The sequence below is a fragment of the Scyliorhinus canicula genome, chromosome 14 (genome assembly GCF_902713615.1).
Source record: "Scyliorhinus canicula chromosome 14, sScyCan1.1, whole genome shotgun sequence".
Classification (NCBI taxonomy): Eukaryota; Metazoa; Chordata; class Chondrichthyes; order Carcharhiniformes; family Scyliorhinidae; genus Scyliorhinus; species Scyliorhinus canicula.
This window is the reverse complement of record NC_052159.1, coordinates 98,990,520-99,008,049: the sequence shown is the minus strand read 5'-3', so window position 1 is coordinate 99,008,049 and position 17,530 is coordinate 98,990,520. Positions and strand designations below refer to the sequence as shown.

At 43.9% G+C, this 17,530-nt stretch overlaps 1 protein-coding gene across 2 annotated transcripts in view; it reads right to left on the bottom strand.

Moving 5' to 3' along the window:
* The window catches only part of cep126 (centrosomal protein 126), a 216,556-nt gene that overhangs the window by 103,927 nt on the left and 95,099 nt on the right, over positions 1 to 17,530 (bottom strand). The window contains exon 6 of one of the 2 annotated variants that reach the window (XM_038818758.1): positions 6,578 to 6,604. The exons of the other annotated variant lie outside the window; for it this stretch is intronic. Within the exon in view, the coding sequence (XP_038674686.1) occupies positions 6,578 to 6,604 (27 nt within the window). The remainder of the gene's footprint in view (positions 1 to 6,577; positions 6,605 to 17,530) is intronic. 2 annotated transcript variants of the gene reach the window in all.

Genomic DNA, 17,530 nt, shown 5'->3' with positions numbered 1-17,530 from the left:
TTCAGCTGCTCTGGAAAGAAACCCAACTATTTCTTAAACTTTCTTCCTAAATCCCTTTTCTAGTTCCCACCACCCTCACAACATTGTGACAATTAAGTTGAATTATCTACTCTTAATTTCAAAGAGGTTCTTCTAAAAACTCTCACTTCTGGAGAAATACAAAAAAAGGTCATCTTCCTGGTGATTTCTCTTCTTTTTCTTTCTTTTTGTTAATGGAATGTGGCCATTAATGGCTAGGCAGGGATTTATTGCCCATCTTTAATTGTCCCTGTGAAGGTGATGATGTGCTGACTTGTTCAACCGCTGTAATCCATGTATTGTAGTTATTTGGGAGGTCTAGGACTTTGACCTAGCAATATTTAGGGAACAGGAGATGTAGTTCCACTGTTGTCACTGTGCGTCAGTGGTTGAAGGAGAGAATGTTTATTGTGGTGAATGGGATGTCAATCTAGCGGGCTGCTTTGCCCTGGATGGTTTTAAGCTTCTTGAGTGCTTTTGGAGTTGAATTAATTCAGCCGAGTGGAGAGTATTCCATCACATTCCTGATTTGTGCCTTGTAGATGGTGGGCAGGCTCTGGGAAGTCAGGAGATGAGTTAGTCTCTGCAAAATTCCAAGCTTCTGACTGTTAAAAGTTCAGTTTCTGATCAATGGTAGTTCCCAGGGTGTTGATAGTGGGGGATTCAGCGACAATGCCGAGAGGGGATGTCAGGAGGGGATGGTTAGATCTCTTGCTGGAGATGGTCATTGCCTGGCGCTTGTTTGGCACAAATATTACTTGCCACTTATCAATCCAAGCCTTAATATTTTCCAGGTCTTGCTGACATGAATACAGACTGCCTCCGTATCTGAGAAGTTGTGAATGGTGCTAAATATTGTGTAATCATCGATGAACATCCCTAATCCTGACCTAATGATGGAGGGAATGTCATTGATGCAACAGCTAAAGATGGTTGGATCTAAACATTATCCTAAGGAGCTCATGCAGTGATGTCTTGCCACTGAGATAATTAACCTCCAACGACCACAATCATCTTCCTATGTGCTAGGTATGCTCCAGCCAGCGGACAACTTTCCCTCTGATTCCCATTTACTTTACTTTTTCTCGGGTTCCTTGAGGCTACACTCAGTCAAATGCTGCCATGATGTCAAGGGCAGTCACTCTCAGCTCAACTCTGAGTTCAGCTCTTTTGTTCACTTTTGGATGAAGGCTAAAGTCAGGAGATCAATGGCCCAGGCAGAACACAAAATGATCATCAGTGAGCAGGTTATTGCTGAGTAAGGGCTGCTTGATAGCACTGTCGACAACACTTTCCATCAGTTTCACTGGGGTGATAATTGGTTGGGTCGGATTTGTCATGATTTTTGTGGATAGGACATACCTGGACAATTTTCCACAATGCCAGGTTGATGCCAGTATTGTAGCTGCACTGGAACAGCTTCCTCCTCACAGGAATTCAAGCTCTCCCTTTCAATAAAAAAGAAAGAATGGAATAAAAGAAAAACAAGATGGTGCTGTCAAGCCAAAAAGACACTGCCTGATTTGTCTTCATAAAGTGCTTTTCATGACAAAGATATCACAAAAAGCCAATAGCATAATCAGAGTTGTAAGGTGGGGAAATGCTCCAATTTGTGCATAGCAAAGTCCCACACATAACAATGCCGTAATTAGCAGATAATTAGTTTATTAGTGCTGCTGTGAGATATATGTTTGGTACACCAGAAGAACTTCCTTGTTCTTTTTCAAATTGAGCAGTGCGATATTTTCTGCCCACTTGAAAAACCAAACATCTCATCTAAAAGACATTTTATCAGTGCAGCATTTCCTCAGTACTACTGTACAGTCAGCTTAAACTATATGACCATCCGGGAAAAAGGGATTAGTTATCGCCCAAGCTTTACTTTCAATATAAATCAGGGAAGTCGACTATTCGAGGTGTTGCCGTGGGGAATGTACCAGGGAACAGTTGTCCCCCAAGATTTTGTTTAGTTGATAAAATCTCAATGCCTGGTAATTTTCTTCCTGATTGCAAAGGACAGGGCGCTGTGTATGAATATTGTGTGCTTCTAGCACACAATAGCTGACCACACTGATAATCTTAAATTGAAAGCAAAATACTGATGATGCTGGAGATATGAAATAAAAATCAATTCTGGCGAACAGTCACATTGGACTTGAGATATTAATTGTTTCTCTCTCCACAGGTGCTTCCAGCAGTTTTTGTTTTTGTTTTTATTACTGATAATCTTAAATTGGTTGTAGGCGTAATTTTTAGTATGATCAGGATTGTTTGGGAAGTGTTATCCAGAATCACATTTAATTACACCATGTTCTGGGTTTTTACAGCAGGAGATGTAAGTACAAGTCAGTGTTCTGCCTGTTGTGAACAACTGAAGGATGTGCTTTTTCCTGCGATCCACCAGGCACTGGGATGTATGGCCTACATACTTGACATCACACTAGCACTGAAATTCAATCACCACATTGCTCATTTGGGTGGCAAGCAGAACGTCTTTTTGGTTTGATAGCAACATCTTATTAGAGGAGAAAACAACTTATATTGCTCCTGCATTGTTGGCAGCATGAAATGGCTGGAGACACTTTACCCTTCCAGGGTAATCCGAGGTGGACTGAGCACTTTTCAGGACCAAAAGTCTTGATTTTAAGCAATATGCAGTGAAAAATGATCTGTTCGGAGTACCCATTAACCCACACGGTAGCTTTACTGCATCTGGCTTTGGAATCATGCTTACATGGTGAGTAAATGAGGTGAGTAAATATGGCTCAGGGCTTAGTTACATGTTAACCGATAAGGCCAGTTTTGTTATGCAGTTAAAGGAATCTCACCATGTATAATAATCAGTAAAGGTAGGCTTATAGTAGACGGTAGTAGAGAACACATTTAGTGGATTTCTCAACTAGCGCAAATGAAGATCATTCGACTGATCCATGTGAAAAGTGAATTTGAGCATAGGATAAAAAAGGTTTTTTCAAACGCAGGGTTGCGACCCGCGGGTGGGTCATGGGCATGTGTCAGTAGGGTCGCGGAACAATCAGTCACCGCATTTCCGTGGAGCAACACAAGGCTGGGCTGTGTGCTGGTCATCCTGAGCGGGGAGAGGGGGACAGGGGCTGATGGGCAGCCAGATGGGAACATGATGCTAAGGGTGGTGACCCCAGTTCGGGGCTCCACTCTGGTGCTCGCCCTCTGCATGAGGCTCGGCTCATCCCCCACCACCAATTGGCAGTATATATCCTGCAGCTCCATGGTCAAGCTGCTCAACGGCCAGCACAACATTCACTTGCACTCCCATGACATGAAGTACGGGTTGGAAAGTGGTCAGCAGTCTGTGGTGGGGTTGATGCAGCTACTGGACAGCTCGAGGGAAGCCAGGCCAGGTTTGTCAGTGAGGAATACCAATCAAGTGAGGCCAGTCAATATGGCTGACACATGTCAACACGAGAAGAAACCTACACAGTCATCACTTTGTGTCACCACTCTCTGGAAACCAGGAAGTAAGTACTTTTGCTGAGAATGGAGAAGGAGATGACTTGGATGTTTGGAGAGTGTAATGCAGTGGAACCAGTAAGAAATACTGTGACATTGTGTGTGTATTTGCCAAGATACTTCATTTCACCTAAAGTCGTAGTTTGTAAAGTAAAGGCAATATTGTACTTTTTCGATTCTTGTTTAAATTCATAAATAAATGGGAATATATTTAAAACAAAGTTTGTGTGTAAATGTAAGGATGTGCATGTTCCACTGAAATTGCATCAATTTTTAGTAGTAGAAAATCATAAACTTGGAAAATCAGGCATTGGAAATAAAATTTCCAAATAAAAAAAAACAAATGCCAGCCACGACCGGCCAATAAATACAAACGACGTAGTCTTCAGAAGAGGCGGCAGAGAGAAGTCACAAAACTGATATCACGCACCCTGTACATCCGTGCTTTGGCCACAAAATCACGGAGGAGAAATTCCTCCATTTTGTAGCTGCCAGCAAGCAAGAACATGGATTATTTTGTAATAAAGGAAGAGATGGCCAGAGACACAAACAAACCAGGATCTCACAACAAATCTGGAGAGAGCTGCCAGGAGAGTGCATGGCAAGACAAAGCAGGACTAGTGTTAGCTCTGTACAGAGCTCGAGGGTCTCTGGTGAACAATTCACTAAGAAGAAATTGGAAACAAGGCATTATAAAGATGTTTTCTTGAGGTATGGTTATAATTGTGCTAATGCAAATCAGAATGCAAAGCCCTTGTGTGTTTAACATCTGTTGTTGGAAAATTGTTAGAATCAATTATCAAGGAAATAATATCAGGACATTTGGAAAGCCAAAGTGCTATCCACCAGAGTCAGCCTGATTTTATGAAGGGTAAATCATGTTTGACTAATTTTCTAGAGTTCTTCAAAGATGTAACAAGCAAAGTGAATAATGGGGATCCTGTAGCTGTAGTATATCTGGACTTCTGGAAGGTGTTTGATAAGGTGCCACACAGAAGGTTAATTCACAAGGTGAGATCACATGGGATTAGAGGTAATTTATTAGCTTGGATTGAAGATGGCTGACGGACAAGAGACAGAGAGTTGAAATAAATGGGTCTTTCTCTGGATGGCAAAATGTAACTAGTGGGGTGCCACAGGGTTCAGTCCTTGGGCCCCAATTATTTACAATCTATATTAATGACTTGGATACAGGGATAGAAGATTCTATAGCAAAATTCACAAATGACACAAAATAGGTAGGACAGTAAGTTGCAATGAGGAATTAAGAACCTTATAAATATATATAGATAGGTTAGGAGAATGGGCCAAAATGTGGAAGATGGTTTCACGTGGATAAGTGTGAGGTCATGCATTTTGGTCAAAAAATGGAAAGACAATTTATTATCTAAATGGGTGCTCCGACGCAGTGCAATCTGGGTGTCCTTGTGCACGAGTCACAGAAAATGTGCATGCAGGTGCAACAGATAGTAAGGAAAGCAAATTGAATGTTGATATTTAGAGCAAAAGGCATTGAGTATAAAGGTAAGGAAGTGTTGTTGCAACTATACAAGGCATTGGTCAGACCGCACCAGGAGTATTGTGCACAGTTTTGATCCCCTTATTTGAGGAAAGAGGTAGTGGCATTGGATGCAGTTCAGAGGAGGTTCGCTAGATTAATTCCAGAGAGGAGGGGTTTGTCGTATGAGGAAAGATTGAGTTTAGAAGAATGAGGGGAGATCAAATCGAAGTATACAAGATGCTAAAAGGTATGGATATAGTAGACGTGGAGTAGATGCTTCCTCTTGTGGGGCATTCTAAAATGAGAGGTCATAATCTTAGAATAAGAGGTAGCAAATTCAAAACAGATTTGAGGACAAACTAGTTCTCCAAAAGGGTTGCAAATCTGTGGAATTAGCTACCCCAGATTGCGGTGGATGCAGGGACAGTGAGTAAATTTAATGAGAAGTTAGACAGATTTCTAATTGGTAATGGGTTGAAGGGTTATGGAGAACGGGCAGGACAGTGGAGTTGAGGCCAGGATGGGAGGCTAAATTGCCTGCTCCTGTTCCTATATCATGTGTTTTAGGGAGGAGACGCTCTGTCTGATTTTGCAATCCAGCTGTTGGTCTGTAGCATTGTAGGTAACAGATGAGGAATCAGCCATGATAGAATGGCGGAGCAGACTCGATGAGCCGAATGGCCTAATTCTGGTCCTCTATCTTATGACCTTATACAGGGAAGTACTAACAAATGAAAATTTAAAACCATCAAAACTTCAAAGGTGTTTGCTGACTAAGCATGGTGAGTTCAAGGACAAACCTCTTGATTTTTTTCAAAAGATGTAGAGAGAAGCTGAAGTTCTTAGCAGAAATATAACATTGAAAGACAAAGCAAGTGTGATTGTATGGACCAAGCAGGATCATCTGTCGTATTAAAGGTAAGCAATGATGGTGGGTCGCGAAGGTCGGCTGGCGTTAGTCACGAAGGTTGGCCGATGTGGGTCGCGGAGGTCAGCTGGCATGGGCCGCAGAAGTCAGCCAGTGTGGGTCACAAAGATTGGCCAGTGTGGGTTCCAAAGGGTGTCCGCTTGGTAAAATTGGATCATGGGAAAAAAAGTTTGAAAAACACTGGGACATAATCCATTGTGTGTTAGGAAGTTTTTACATGCAGCTGCACATTTAAATCAAATCAAATCATTCAAATATAGCAAACGTAAAAGACTAAGTCCGTATTGGAAATATGCAACGGATTAGAGGTTAGGGTCATTCCATCAAAGAATGAATCATGAAAACCAATGAAAATGTTAGAGAGCTGGGTTTAGAGATGATCCTATGACAATACCATCCTTTTGCTGTTATGTCTATTTGGTCTAAAAGCATAACTTGTTTTCCTTCTGCAATTTGGCTTTATTATTAGTCAATGATCTTCTGAATCTTTCTCTTTTGTTCCTTCAAATGGTACAAATATATTCTGAACCCCGCTGATGTTCAATGCGAGGACATCCCAAATCCCAGAAGGAAAACTTGGAATGCTGGTTCTTAAACACTTATTTTTGCGATTTGGAAAAATAAGAGAAAATAGATTCAACCTGGTGAGGAAAGGGGTCAGTCTTGTTCTAAATTATTCAAATAACAAAAACATTTATTAAACTTTAACCCACAAATAGGCATAATATAGTGAATAGTAACAGTTATAATTAACAATAATAGTTACAGAGACAGCACGGTAGCATTGTGAATAGCACAATTGCTTCACAGCTCCAGGGTCCCAGGTTCGATTCTGGCTTGGGTCACTGTCTGTGCGGAGTCTGCACATCCTCCCCGTATGTGCGTGGGTTTCCTCCGGGTGCTCCGTTATCCTCCCACAGTCCAAAGATGTACAGGTTAGGTGGATTGGCCATGATAGATTGCCTTTAGTGTCCAAAATTGTCCTTAGTGTTGGTTGGGGTTACTGGGTTGTGGGGATAGAGTGGAGGTGTTGACCTTGGGTAGGGTGCTCTTTCTAAGAGCCGGTGCAGACTTGATGGGCCGTATGGCCTCCTTCTGCACTGTAAATTCTATGAGACAGTATGCTTAAATTGCCACCCCATCCAAATCTATCTACTTTGCTAAAATCCGAGAATACACCATCCGCAAAACAACACCCCATAGGTTTTAATACTATGAGGCAAATCCAGAAAATAATGACCAAAAATGACCAGTAGCTTTCTTTTGGGAACTTTTCTTCTAGTTTAGGGGTCTGACACAGACAGACTTTTTCTACTTTCTTTCTCTGCACAACAGCTTGATACTCTTTGATGGAGCTCTGTTTTTCAACTGGGCATGGCTATGATCTAGGACCCTAGTCTCCACTTCCCATAACAAAGTACCTGTTTCACCCTGTTACTGGGTTCATTTACATTGCACATCCTCGGTGCAGCTAAATCCCTATCAGTTTTTTTCCTAACACTATTCAAATCTTTCTTCTCCCTAACTATATTTCCATTGTTTTGATTTTTCTTGCATTCTCCGATGGCAGCCCAAAATGTGAAATTCCTTATTTTCCCAGTATTTCTTTCCTCTTTTTGCCTATTAAAACCAAAGATTAGTGTCACCTAATTTTATTCTGTGAGATTTGAGATATTTTACCAATGTTTCTGGAATTGAAATCTGTCCAAATTTCTGTGAGGGTCATAAATCAATGGCATTTGTAATCACCAATTTGTGATTTATTTATTTTTATTCCCCGGTGGTGACTTCACAGTGGGACCATATCCTATACTGTGATTTCACAAGAAAGAAAATCAAACCTGAAGGGTTTTAATGCAGTCTCTGGGAACTTCATATTTTAACTTCAAGGTATCTCAAAATAGAACAATTCTGAATAAAGCTGAGAAATGGTAACGCAATTCAGTCAAACTTGGAGAAATAATACATAAACGCTTATTCAGTGTGCTGAAAAAACTAATCACATTAAATTGTTCCTCATAAAAACAATTTTGTACTTATGGTTCAAGATTCAGCCACATTGCTTCAATGGTTTCAATTTTGCCAGGACTTTAGTTATCAATAATATCATGCATATTTTTGAACATTAGTACTCTGAATGTTGGATCACAGACCCAACATTGATGTTGATTGATGAAAGAAGGCTGGCAATTAGCAAGAGAACCAAGAAAAGAATATTGAGCAAAGACAAGAAAATGATTAGAAGTATGGAAGACTGGATAAAGCTGCGAAGAATAGCTGCAGGAGAGACAAATGAGGATGAATAGAGTTAAAAGGCAGGGAGACACAAGGAACAGCAAACTGGAATGACTCCAAGATAATGTACAGCATTATACGGAAACTGACTGCTGCAAGGTGCAACACGACTGTACCAATCAAGATCGCTAATGACAGATTTTGGAAGATCGTCGACCAGCCCAATCACAGCTCCATGTTCAAATTTGCTAACACTATGTATCAACAACTGAATGTTAACTTGGGAGAAATTGCTACATACGGAGCCCACAAGAAGCACCTGGGATCGATGATATACCATGAAACATGGCAAGAACAATATCACAACAGAGCTCAAGGGCCTGTTCAGCAAGATCTGGACTATGGAGGACATTCTGGATGACTGGTGATGAGGAGTAATCACCTGGCTATCAAAGAAAGGAAATCTCAGTGACTGCAACATTGGAGGGGCATAACACTGCTGTCCATACCTGGCAATACTGTGGTATATCGCAAGACAGTATGGCATATCAGAATGGTGCATTAACATCTTCAAAGCCTTGTATCATGGGAGATTCCTAAACCCTAGACGCTACACTTGTAGTGTCCCCCACCCTTCCACCTCCTCTAACCTAAGGGGTAGAGTGAATAACAGGTAAGCTTTCTTTCTTTTTCTTGTTTTATCTAGAGGGGTTGGCAGGGAAGGCAGTGCAATGTTCCTCCTGCAGAATGTTTGAGGTGAGGGACGCCTGCTGAGTGTCCCTGCTGATTTCACCTGTGGGAAGTGCACCCATCTCCAGCTCCTCAGAAATCGCGTTAGGGAACTGGAGCTGGAGCTGAATAAACTTCGGATCATTCGGGAGGCAGAGGTGGTCATAGATAGTAGCTTCAGGGATGTAGTTACTCTGAAGAATCAAGATAGATGGGTGACGGTGAGAGGGGCTGGGAGGAAGCAGTCAGTGCAGGGATCCTCTGTGGTTGTTCCCCTCAGTAACAAGTATACCACTTGGATACTGTTGACGACCTACCAGGGGTAAGCCACGGTGAATGGATCTCCAGCACTGATTCCGTCCCTGTGGCTCATAGGGGAAGGAGGGAGAGCAGAAGAGCAATAGTTATTGGGGACTCGATAGTTAGAGGGACAGATAGACGGTTCTGTGGCAAAGAAAGAGACTCACGGATGGTATGTAGCCTCCCGGGTGCCAGGGTCCGTGACGTCTCGGACCATGTATTCAGAATCCTTAAGGGGGAGGGGGAACAGTCACAAGTTGTGGTACACGTCTGTACCAACGACAAAGGTAAGAGAAGGGATGGGGATTTAAAACAGGAATTTAGGGAAGTAGGGTGGAAGCTGAGAGCCAGGACAAACCATGTTGTTATCTCTGGTTTGTTGCCGGTGCCACGTGCTAGCAAGGTGAGTAACAGGGAGAGAGTGCAGATAAACACGTGGCTGCAGGGATGGTGTAGGAGGGAGGGTTTCAGTTAGGTGGATGATTGGAGCACATTCTGAGGAAGGTGGGACCTGTACAGACAGGACGGTTTGCACCTGAACCAGTGGGGTACCAATATCCTGGGAGGGAAATTTGCTACGGCTCTTCGGGGTGGGTTTAAACTAATTTGTCAGGCGGATGGGAAAACGAGCTGTGGTCCGGAAGCCAGTGTTGAGAGTAGTGAGGTACTGAGGAGGTTATCAAGGTCGCAGGAGTGTACCGGCAGACAGAAAGGTGGGTTGAAGTGTGTCTACTTCAATGCAAGGGTAGGTGAACTTGGACCATGGATTGGTACTTGGGACTACGATGTTGTGGCTATTACGGAGACATGGTTAGAACAGGGACAGGAATGGTTGTTGGAAGTTCCGGGGTATAGATGTTTCAGTAAGAATAGGGAAGGTGGTAAAGGAGGTGGAGGAGTTGCATTGTTAATCAAGGATAATTTAACGGCTGCAGAAAGGCAGTTCGAAGGGGATCTGCCTACTGAGGTAATATGGGCCGAAGTTAGAAATAGGAAGGGAGCGGTCACATTGTTAGGAGTTTTCTATAGACCCCAAATAGTAATAGAGATGTGGAGGAAAAAATTGCAAAACAGATTATGGATAGGTGTGGAGGTCTCAGGGTAGTTGTCATGGGTGACTTTAACTTTCCAAATATTGATTGAAACCTCTATATGTTGAACAGTTCGGATAGGGCAGTTTCTGTACAGTGTGTGCAGGAGGGTTTCCTGACACAATATGTGGATAGGACGACAAGAGGGGGGGCCACATTGGATTTGGTACTGGGTAATGAACCGGGCCAAGTGTTAGATTTGTTTGTGGGAGAGCACTTTGGAGATAGTGACCACAATTCGGTGTCTTTCACTATTGCAATGGTGAGGGACAGGGCCATACAGCAGGGCAAGGTTTATAATTGGGGGAGGGATAATTATGATGCGATTAGGCAAGAATTAATGAGCATAAGATGGGAACAGAAACTGTCAGGGAAAGGCACAAATGAAAAGTGGAGCTTGTTCAAGGAACAAATACTGCGTGTCCTTGATAGGTATGTCCCTGTCAGGCAGGGAGGAAATGGCCGTGTGAGGGAACCATGGTTCACAAAAGAGGTTGAATGTCTTGTCAAGAGTAAAAAGGAAGAGTATGTAAGGATGAGAAAGCAAGGTTCAGTTGGGTCGCCTGAGGGTTACAAGGTAGCAAGGAATGAGCTAAAAAAAAGGGCTAGGGAGAGTTAGGAGGGGGCATGAGAAGTCCTTGGCGGGTCAGATCAAGGAAAACCCCAAGGCTTTTTCTTTTATTTCTCACATAAGAGTAATGACCAGGGTGAGGTTAGGGCCAGTCAAGGATAGTAGTGGGAACTTGTGCATGGAGTCAGAAGTAATAAGAGAGGCATTGAATGAATACTTTTCTTCAGTGTTCACCAAGGAGAGGGGCCATGTTTTTGAGGATGAGAGTGTGATACAGGTGGGTAGGCTGGAGGAGGTAGCTGTTCTGAGGAAGGATGTATTAACAATTTTGAAAAACCTTAGGGTTGACAAGTCCCGTGGGCCAGATGGGATATATCCAAGGATTCTTTGGGAGGCAAGGGATGAGATTGCAGAGCCTTTGGCTTTGATCTTTGGGTCCTCACTGTCCATGGGGATAGTGCCAGAGGACTGGAGAATGGTGAATGTTGTTCCTCTGTTCAAGAAAGGGAATAGGAATGACCCTGGTAATTACAGGCCGGTAAGTCTTACTTCGGTGATCGGTAAATTAATGGAAAAGGTCCTGAAGGATAGGATTCATGACCATTTGGAAAGATGCAGCTTCATCCAGGATAGTCAACACGGATTTGTGAAGGGAAAGTCTTGCCTCACAAATTTGATTGAATTCTTTGAGGAAGTAACTAAGTGTGTAGATGAAGGTAGAGCAGTTGACGTCGTATACATGGATTTTAGTAAGCCGTTTGATAAGGTTCCCCACGGTGGGCTCATGAAGAAAGTAAGGAGGTGTGGGACAGAGGGAAATTTGGCCAATTGGATAAGTAACTGGCTATCACATAGAAGGCAGAGGATGGTGGTGGATGGAAAATTTTCAGACTGGAGACCAGTTACCAGCGGTGTACCACAGGGATCAGTGCTGGGTCCTCTGCTATTTGTGATTTTTATCAATGACTTGGAGGGGAGGGCTGAAGGGTGGGTCAGTAAATTTGCTGATAACACCAAGATTAGTGGAGTAGTGGATGTGGTGGAGGGATGTTGTAGGCTGCAAAGAGACATTGATAGGATGCAGATCTGGGCTGAAAAATGGCACATGGAGTTTAACCCTGATAAGTGCAAGTTGATTCATTTTGGTAGAAAAAATTTGAATGCAGATTATAGGGTCAACGACAGGGTTCTGAGGAATGTGGAGGAACAGAGAGATCTTGGGGTTCATGTCCACAGATCTCTGAAGGTTGCCACTCAAGTGGATAGAGCCATGAAGAAGGCCTATAGTGTGTTAGCGTTTATTAACGGGGGCTTGAGTTTAAGAGCCGCGGGGTTATGCTGCAACTGTACATGACCCTGGTGAGACCACATTCGGAGTATTGTGTGCAGTTCTGGTCACCTCACTATAGGAAGGATGTGAAAGCCTTGGAAAGGGTGCAAAGGAGATTTACCAGGATGTTGCCTCGTTTGCAGGATAGGTCTTATGAGTAAAGGTTGAGGGAGCTAGGGCGTTTCTCTTTGGAGCGGATGAGGATGAGAGGCAACTTAATAGAGGTTTATAAGATGATGAGGGGGATAGATAGAGTGGACGTTCAGAGACTATTTCCTCAGGCGGATGTAGCTGTTACAAGGGGGCATAACTATAAGGATTAGGGTGGGAGATATAGGAGGGATGTCTGAGATAGGTTCAGAGAGTGGTTAGGGTGTGGAATGGACTGCCTGCTGTGATAGTGGAGTCGGACACTTTAGGAACTTTCAAGCGGTTATTGGATAGGCACATGGAGCACACCAGAATGACAGGGAGTGGGATAGCTTGATCTTGATTTCGGACAATGCTTGGCACTACATCGAGGGCCAAAGGGCCTGTTCTGTGCTGTACTGTTCTATGTTCTATAGCATCAAGATCAGAGCTGGCACCCTTCAACATCATCACAGGAATATGGCACATGGCTGCACACCCTTCCCATTTCTCTTCTTCTTGGTTATTGATTTAGTCATGAGGAAGGCACTGGTGGTTGCAAATTTTGGCATGAAGAAGGTACCTTTTTTTTTGGAAATGTTTTTTTATTGAGTTTTCATATTTTATATACAACAAATTCTAAATTATTAGAAAAAAACACGCAAAAATTAACATGTATATTTACAGGCAAGCATCTTCATAATAACAACTGTGGCCACCCCCTTTAACCGGCATACATATTTTACATTCCCAATATGGTCGAGGCACATGTTTATAGGCATTTATTTACAATTTGGTTTTGGGCCTTAGCTTGCCATCAGACTGTCGCTTGCGGCTTTGTCCTTCCTTTTTTCTTTGGAATAATTTTTATTCACGTTTTCAACAACAAATTTTATCACAACAGAGAAAAACAGTAACCCCTCCCCTCCAATACAAAAACAATAAATTACCAAGAAAAAGAAATAAGCATAAAACCATGAGAACAAACCCCCAGAACGAACCCGTAGCCCTCCCCCCCCCCCCCCCCCCCCCCCCCCGGCTACCTTCCCCCGATTCCCGTCCATTTTCCCCTGATTCTTGGCCACTCGACTATTCTTCCTCTTGTTCGTTGGCCACAAACAGGTCCCGGAACAATTGCATGAATGGATCCCACGTTCTGTGGAAGCCGTCGTCTGACCCTCGGATGGCGAATTTGATTTTCTCCATTTGGAGAGATTCCGAGAGGTCGGACAGCCAGTCTGCAGCTCTGGGTGGTGCTGCTGACCGCCAGCCAAACAGGATTCTACGGCGGGCGATCAGGGAGGCAAAGGCAAGGGCGTCCGCCCTCCTCCCCAGGAATAGATCTGGCTGGTCTGAAACCCCGAAGAGCGCCACTATCGGGCATGGCTCCACCCTCACCCCCACCACTTTAGACATAGCCTCGAAGAAGGCTGTCCAGTACTCCACAAGTCTGGGGCAAGACCAGAACATGTGGACGTGGTTGGCCAGGCCTCTTTGGCACCGTTTGCATCTGTCCTCAACCTCCGGGAAGAACCTACTCATACGGTTTCTTGTTAAGTGGGCTCTATGTACCACTTTTAGTTGCGTCAGGCTGAGCCTTGCGCACGTGGAGGTGGAGTTGACCCTCTGCAGTGCTTCGCTCCAGAGTCCCCATCCTATCTCAATCCCCAGGTCATCCTCCCATTTCTTTCTTGTTGCATCCAGTACGGTATCGGCCCTTTCTACCAGTCGGTCATACATGTCGCTACAGTTCCCTTTATCTAGGATACTTGCATCCAGTAGGTCTTCCAGTAGTGCCTGTCGTGGCGGTTGCGAGTACGTCCTTGTCTCCTTTCGTAAGAAGTTTTTGAGCTGCAGATACCGTAGCTCGTTCCCCCTGGCTAGCCGAAATTTCTCTGTCAGTTCGTCCAGTGTTGCGATCATGCTGTCCGTGTATAGGTCCCTGACTGTCAGTGTCCCTCCGTCCTGCCTCCACCTTTTGAAGGTGGCGTCAGTCAGTGCTGGTGTGAACCTATGGTTGTTGCAGATGGGAGCCTTGTCCGACATTTTGGTCAGGCCAAATTGCTGCCGCAGTTGGTTCCAGGATTGGAGGGTGGCTGTCACCACTGGGCTGCTGGAGTGTTTTTTGGGTGGGGATGGGAGTGCTGCCGTGGCGAGGGCCCGGAGGGAGGTCCCCATGCAGGAGACCTCCTCCGCACGCACCCACTCGGCCTCTGGCTCCTGGATTCATCCCCTTACTCGCTTGGCTGTTGCCGCCCAGTGGTAGAATTGTAGGTTTGGGAGGGCTAGCTAGCCCCCCCCCCCCCCCCCCCCCCGGATTTTGTTTTTTGTAGGACCTTCTTTGGGATCCTAGCATTTTTAACCCCCCCCCCCCCCCCCCCCCCCCCCCCCCATACGAACGCCATGATTAGTTTGTCCAGCGCTTTGAAAAAGGCCTTGGGGATGTAGATCGGAATGGATCTAAACAGGAAGAGGAACCTGGGCAGTACGTTCATTTTGATCATCTGGACTCTCCCCGCGAGGGAGAGTGGGAGTGTGTTAAGAAGGTACCTTTTAATATTCTTAGAATTTCTTATTATCTTGAGATGTAACGATGAGATCATAAATACTCCTGAAAACATTTCTACTTTGCCAAATGGAAAATATGACAGTGACTAGTCATAATATACAAAGCGGATAAAAGGCAATTGCCTACAAAGCTGTTATAAACTGAGGATATGAACGAAAAAGAGTGCCTGACATTGTATAGTACAGGTTAGATAAGGATCAACTTTCCGGAAATAGATACTCATCTAAGGTTTACTACACCTGTTGGCTCCGATCATTAAATTTGTTAAAAATCTGATATTTTGGCAGGTTTGTACAAGTAGGAACAATGATTTCAATTAAAAGATGCTCTTAAGCTCCAAAGCAAAAATCAAATGCAGCTATTCCTACAAAAGGCATTAAAATATATACTATAAAGAGCAATTGTGGGTTTGAAGGTACTGTCAAAATATTCTTGATGAGTTCCTAGCAGTTCACTGTGGAGCTGGTACACACTGCAGCCACTATGCAGAGATGGCAGAGGGAGTGAATGTTTGTGAATGGGATGCTCATCAAGTGGGCTGCTTTCTCCTGGATGGTGTCAGGCTTACTGACTGTTGTTGGAGTTGTGCTCATCCAGCTAGGTAGAGAGTATTCCAGCACAATATTGACCTGTGCCTTGTAGATGGTGGACAGGTTTTGGGGAGGCAGGAGGTGAGTTACTCGCTGCAGGATTCCTAACCTCTGACCTGCTTTTGTAGTCACAGTATCTATATGGCTGATCCAGTTCAGTTGCTGGTCAATGGCTCTCCCCAGGATGTTGATATTGGGGGATTTAGTGACAGTAGTGCCATTGAATGTCAAAGGCTGATGATTTGATTCTCTTTTGTTGGAGGTGGTCATTTGTGTGACACAAATGTTACTTTTGAAAAATGAAATGAAAATCGCTTATTGTCACGAGTAGGCTTCAATGAAGTTACTGTGAAAAGCCCCTAGTCGCCACATTCCGGCGCCAGTCCGGGAGGCTGATGCGGGAATTGAACCGTGCTGCTGGCCTGCTTGGTCTGCTTTAAAAGCCAGCGATTTAGCCTAGTGAGCTAAATCAGCCCAAGCTGAAATATTGTCCAAGTCTTGCTTCAGTATCAGAGTGGTGGTGAACAGTGCTGAAGATCAGTGAACATATCTATTTCTGACATGATAGAACGAAGGTCTGCTGAAGCAGCTGAAGATGGTTGAGCCTAGGACATTACCCAGAGGAATTGCTGCAGTGATGTCCTGGAGCTGAGACGATTGACCTTCAACAACCACAACCTTCTTCCTTTGTGCCAGGTATAACTCCAACTCCAATCCCACTGATTCCCATTGACTCCAGCTTTGCTAGAGCTCCTTGATGCCATACTCAGACAAATTCTGCATTTCCATCACTTCATGATAATCAGGAGTAGATTGTTGCAGCAGTAATTCACTTGGTTGGATTTGTCCTGCTTTTTGCGCAAAGGGCATGCTTTAGAAATTTTCCACATCGCAGGTAGATGCCAGTGTTGTAGCTGTACTGAAATAGTTTGGCCAGGGGAGCTGCAAGTTGTGTAGCACAAGTTTTCAGTAATATTGTTGGGATATTATCAGCGCCCCTAGTATTTACAGTGTACATTGCTTTCAGCCATTTTTTGATTTGCAGTGAATTGAAATTGCTGAAGGTTGGCATCTGCGATGATAGGGACCACTGGAGGAGACTGCACTTCTGGTTGAAGGTTGTTGCAAATGTTTCAGCCTTTTCTTTTGCACCGATACGTTGGGCTCCCCCATCATTGAAGATGGGGTATTTGTGAAGCCTCCTCAAGTGAATTGTTTAATTGTCTGCCATTCAAGATTGGATGTTGCAGGTCTGCAGTGCTTAGATCTGATCCATTGGATGTGGAATCATTTAGTTCTGTCTATCGCATGCTTCCACTGCCTGACATGCAAGTAGTCCCGTGTTGTCGCTTCACTAGTTTGACATTTCATGTTTAGATATTGTTCCTGGCATGTCCTCCTGCACTCATCTTTGAATCAAAGTTGATCCCATAGCTTGGTGGCAATGGTAGAGTAGGAGGTATGCTGGACCATGCGGTTACAAATTGTAGTCGAGTGCAATTCTGATACTGCTGATGGGCCACAGTGCCTCATAGTGGTATTTCCCATCAGAGCTCATAATTAACTAACACATAAACAATGTTCTAACTCACTGAACTCGAGACAGAAATGTATAATAATAATAATAATTGCTTATTGTGACAACTAGGCTTCAATCAAGTTACTGTGAAAATGTGTTGATTAAGTTACATGAGGGACCAGACTTTGGCATGGCTGAGGACTGAACCATCGGGACCATTCTGAACTGTCCGGCACTATTCCAGTCCACACTAAGCCAAATGTAATAACGTCTAATTTTGCTCACACATTCTTCAGGCCTATTGCTAGTTTTATAGTGGTATGCAAGATTACTCAAGCTCATGCTTAATCTTACTTAATGTTTGCAAATTGAGAAATAAAGAGCACATGCCGCTATAAACTGGATTTAAGCTGATAATGAGATTCGAAGATGGATAAAGCCTTGGGAGGTGTGCAGGTAAAACCATGACAGAGCAATAGTTTAGGGCCCCCACCACGGAATCCTCTGCTAAATTCTCTGCAGCAGGGGATC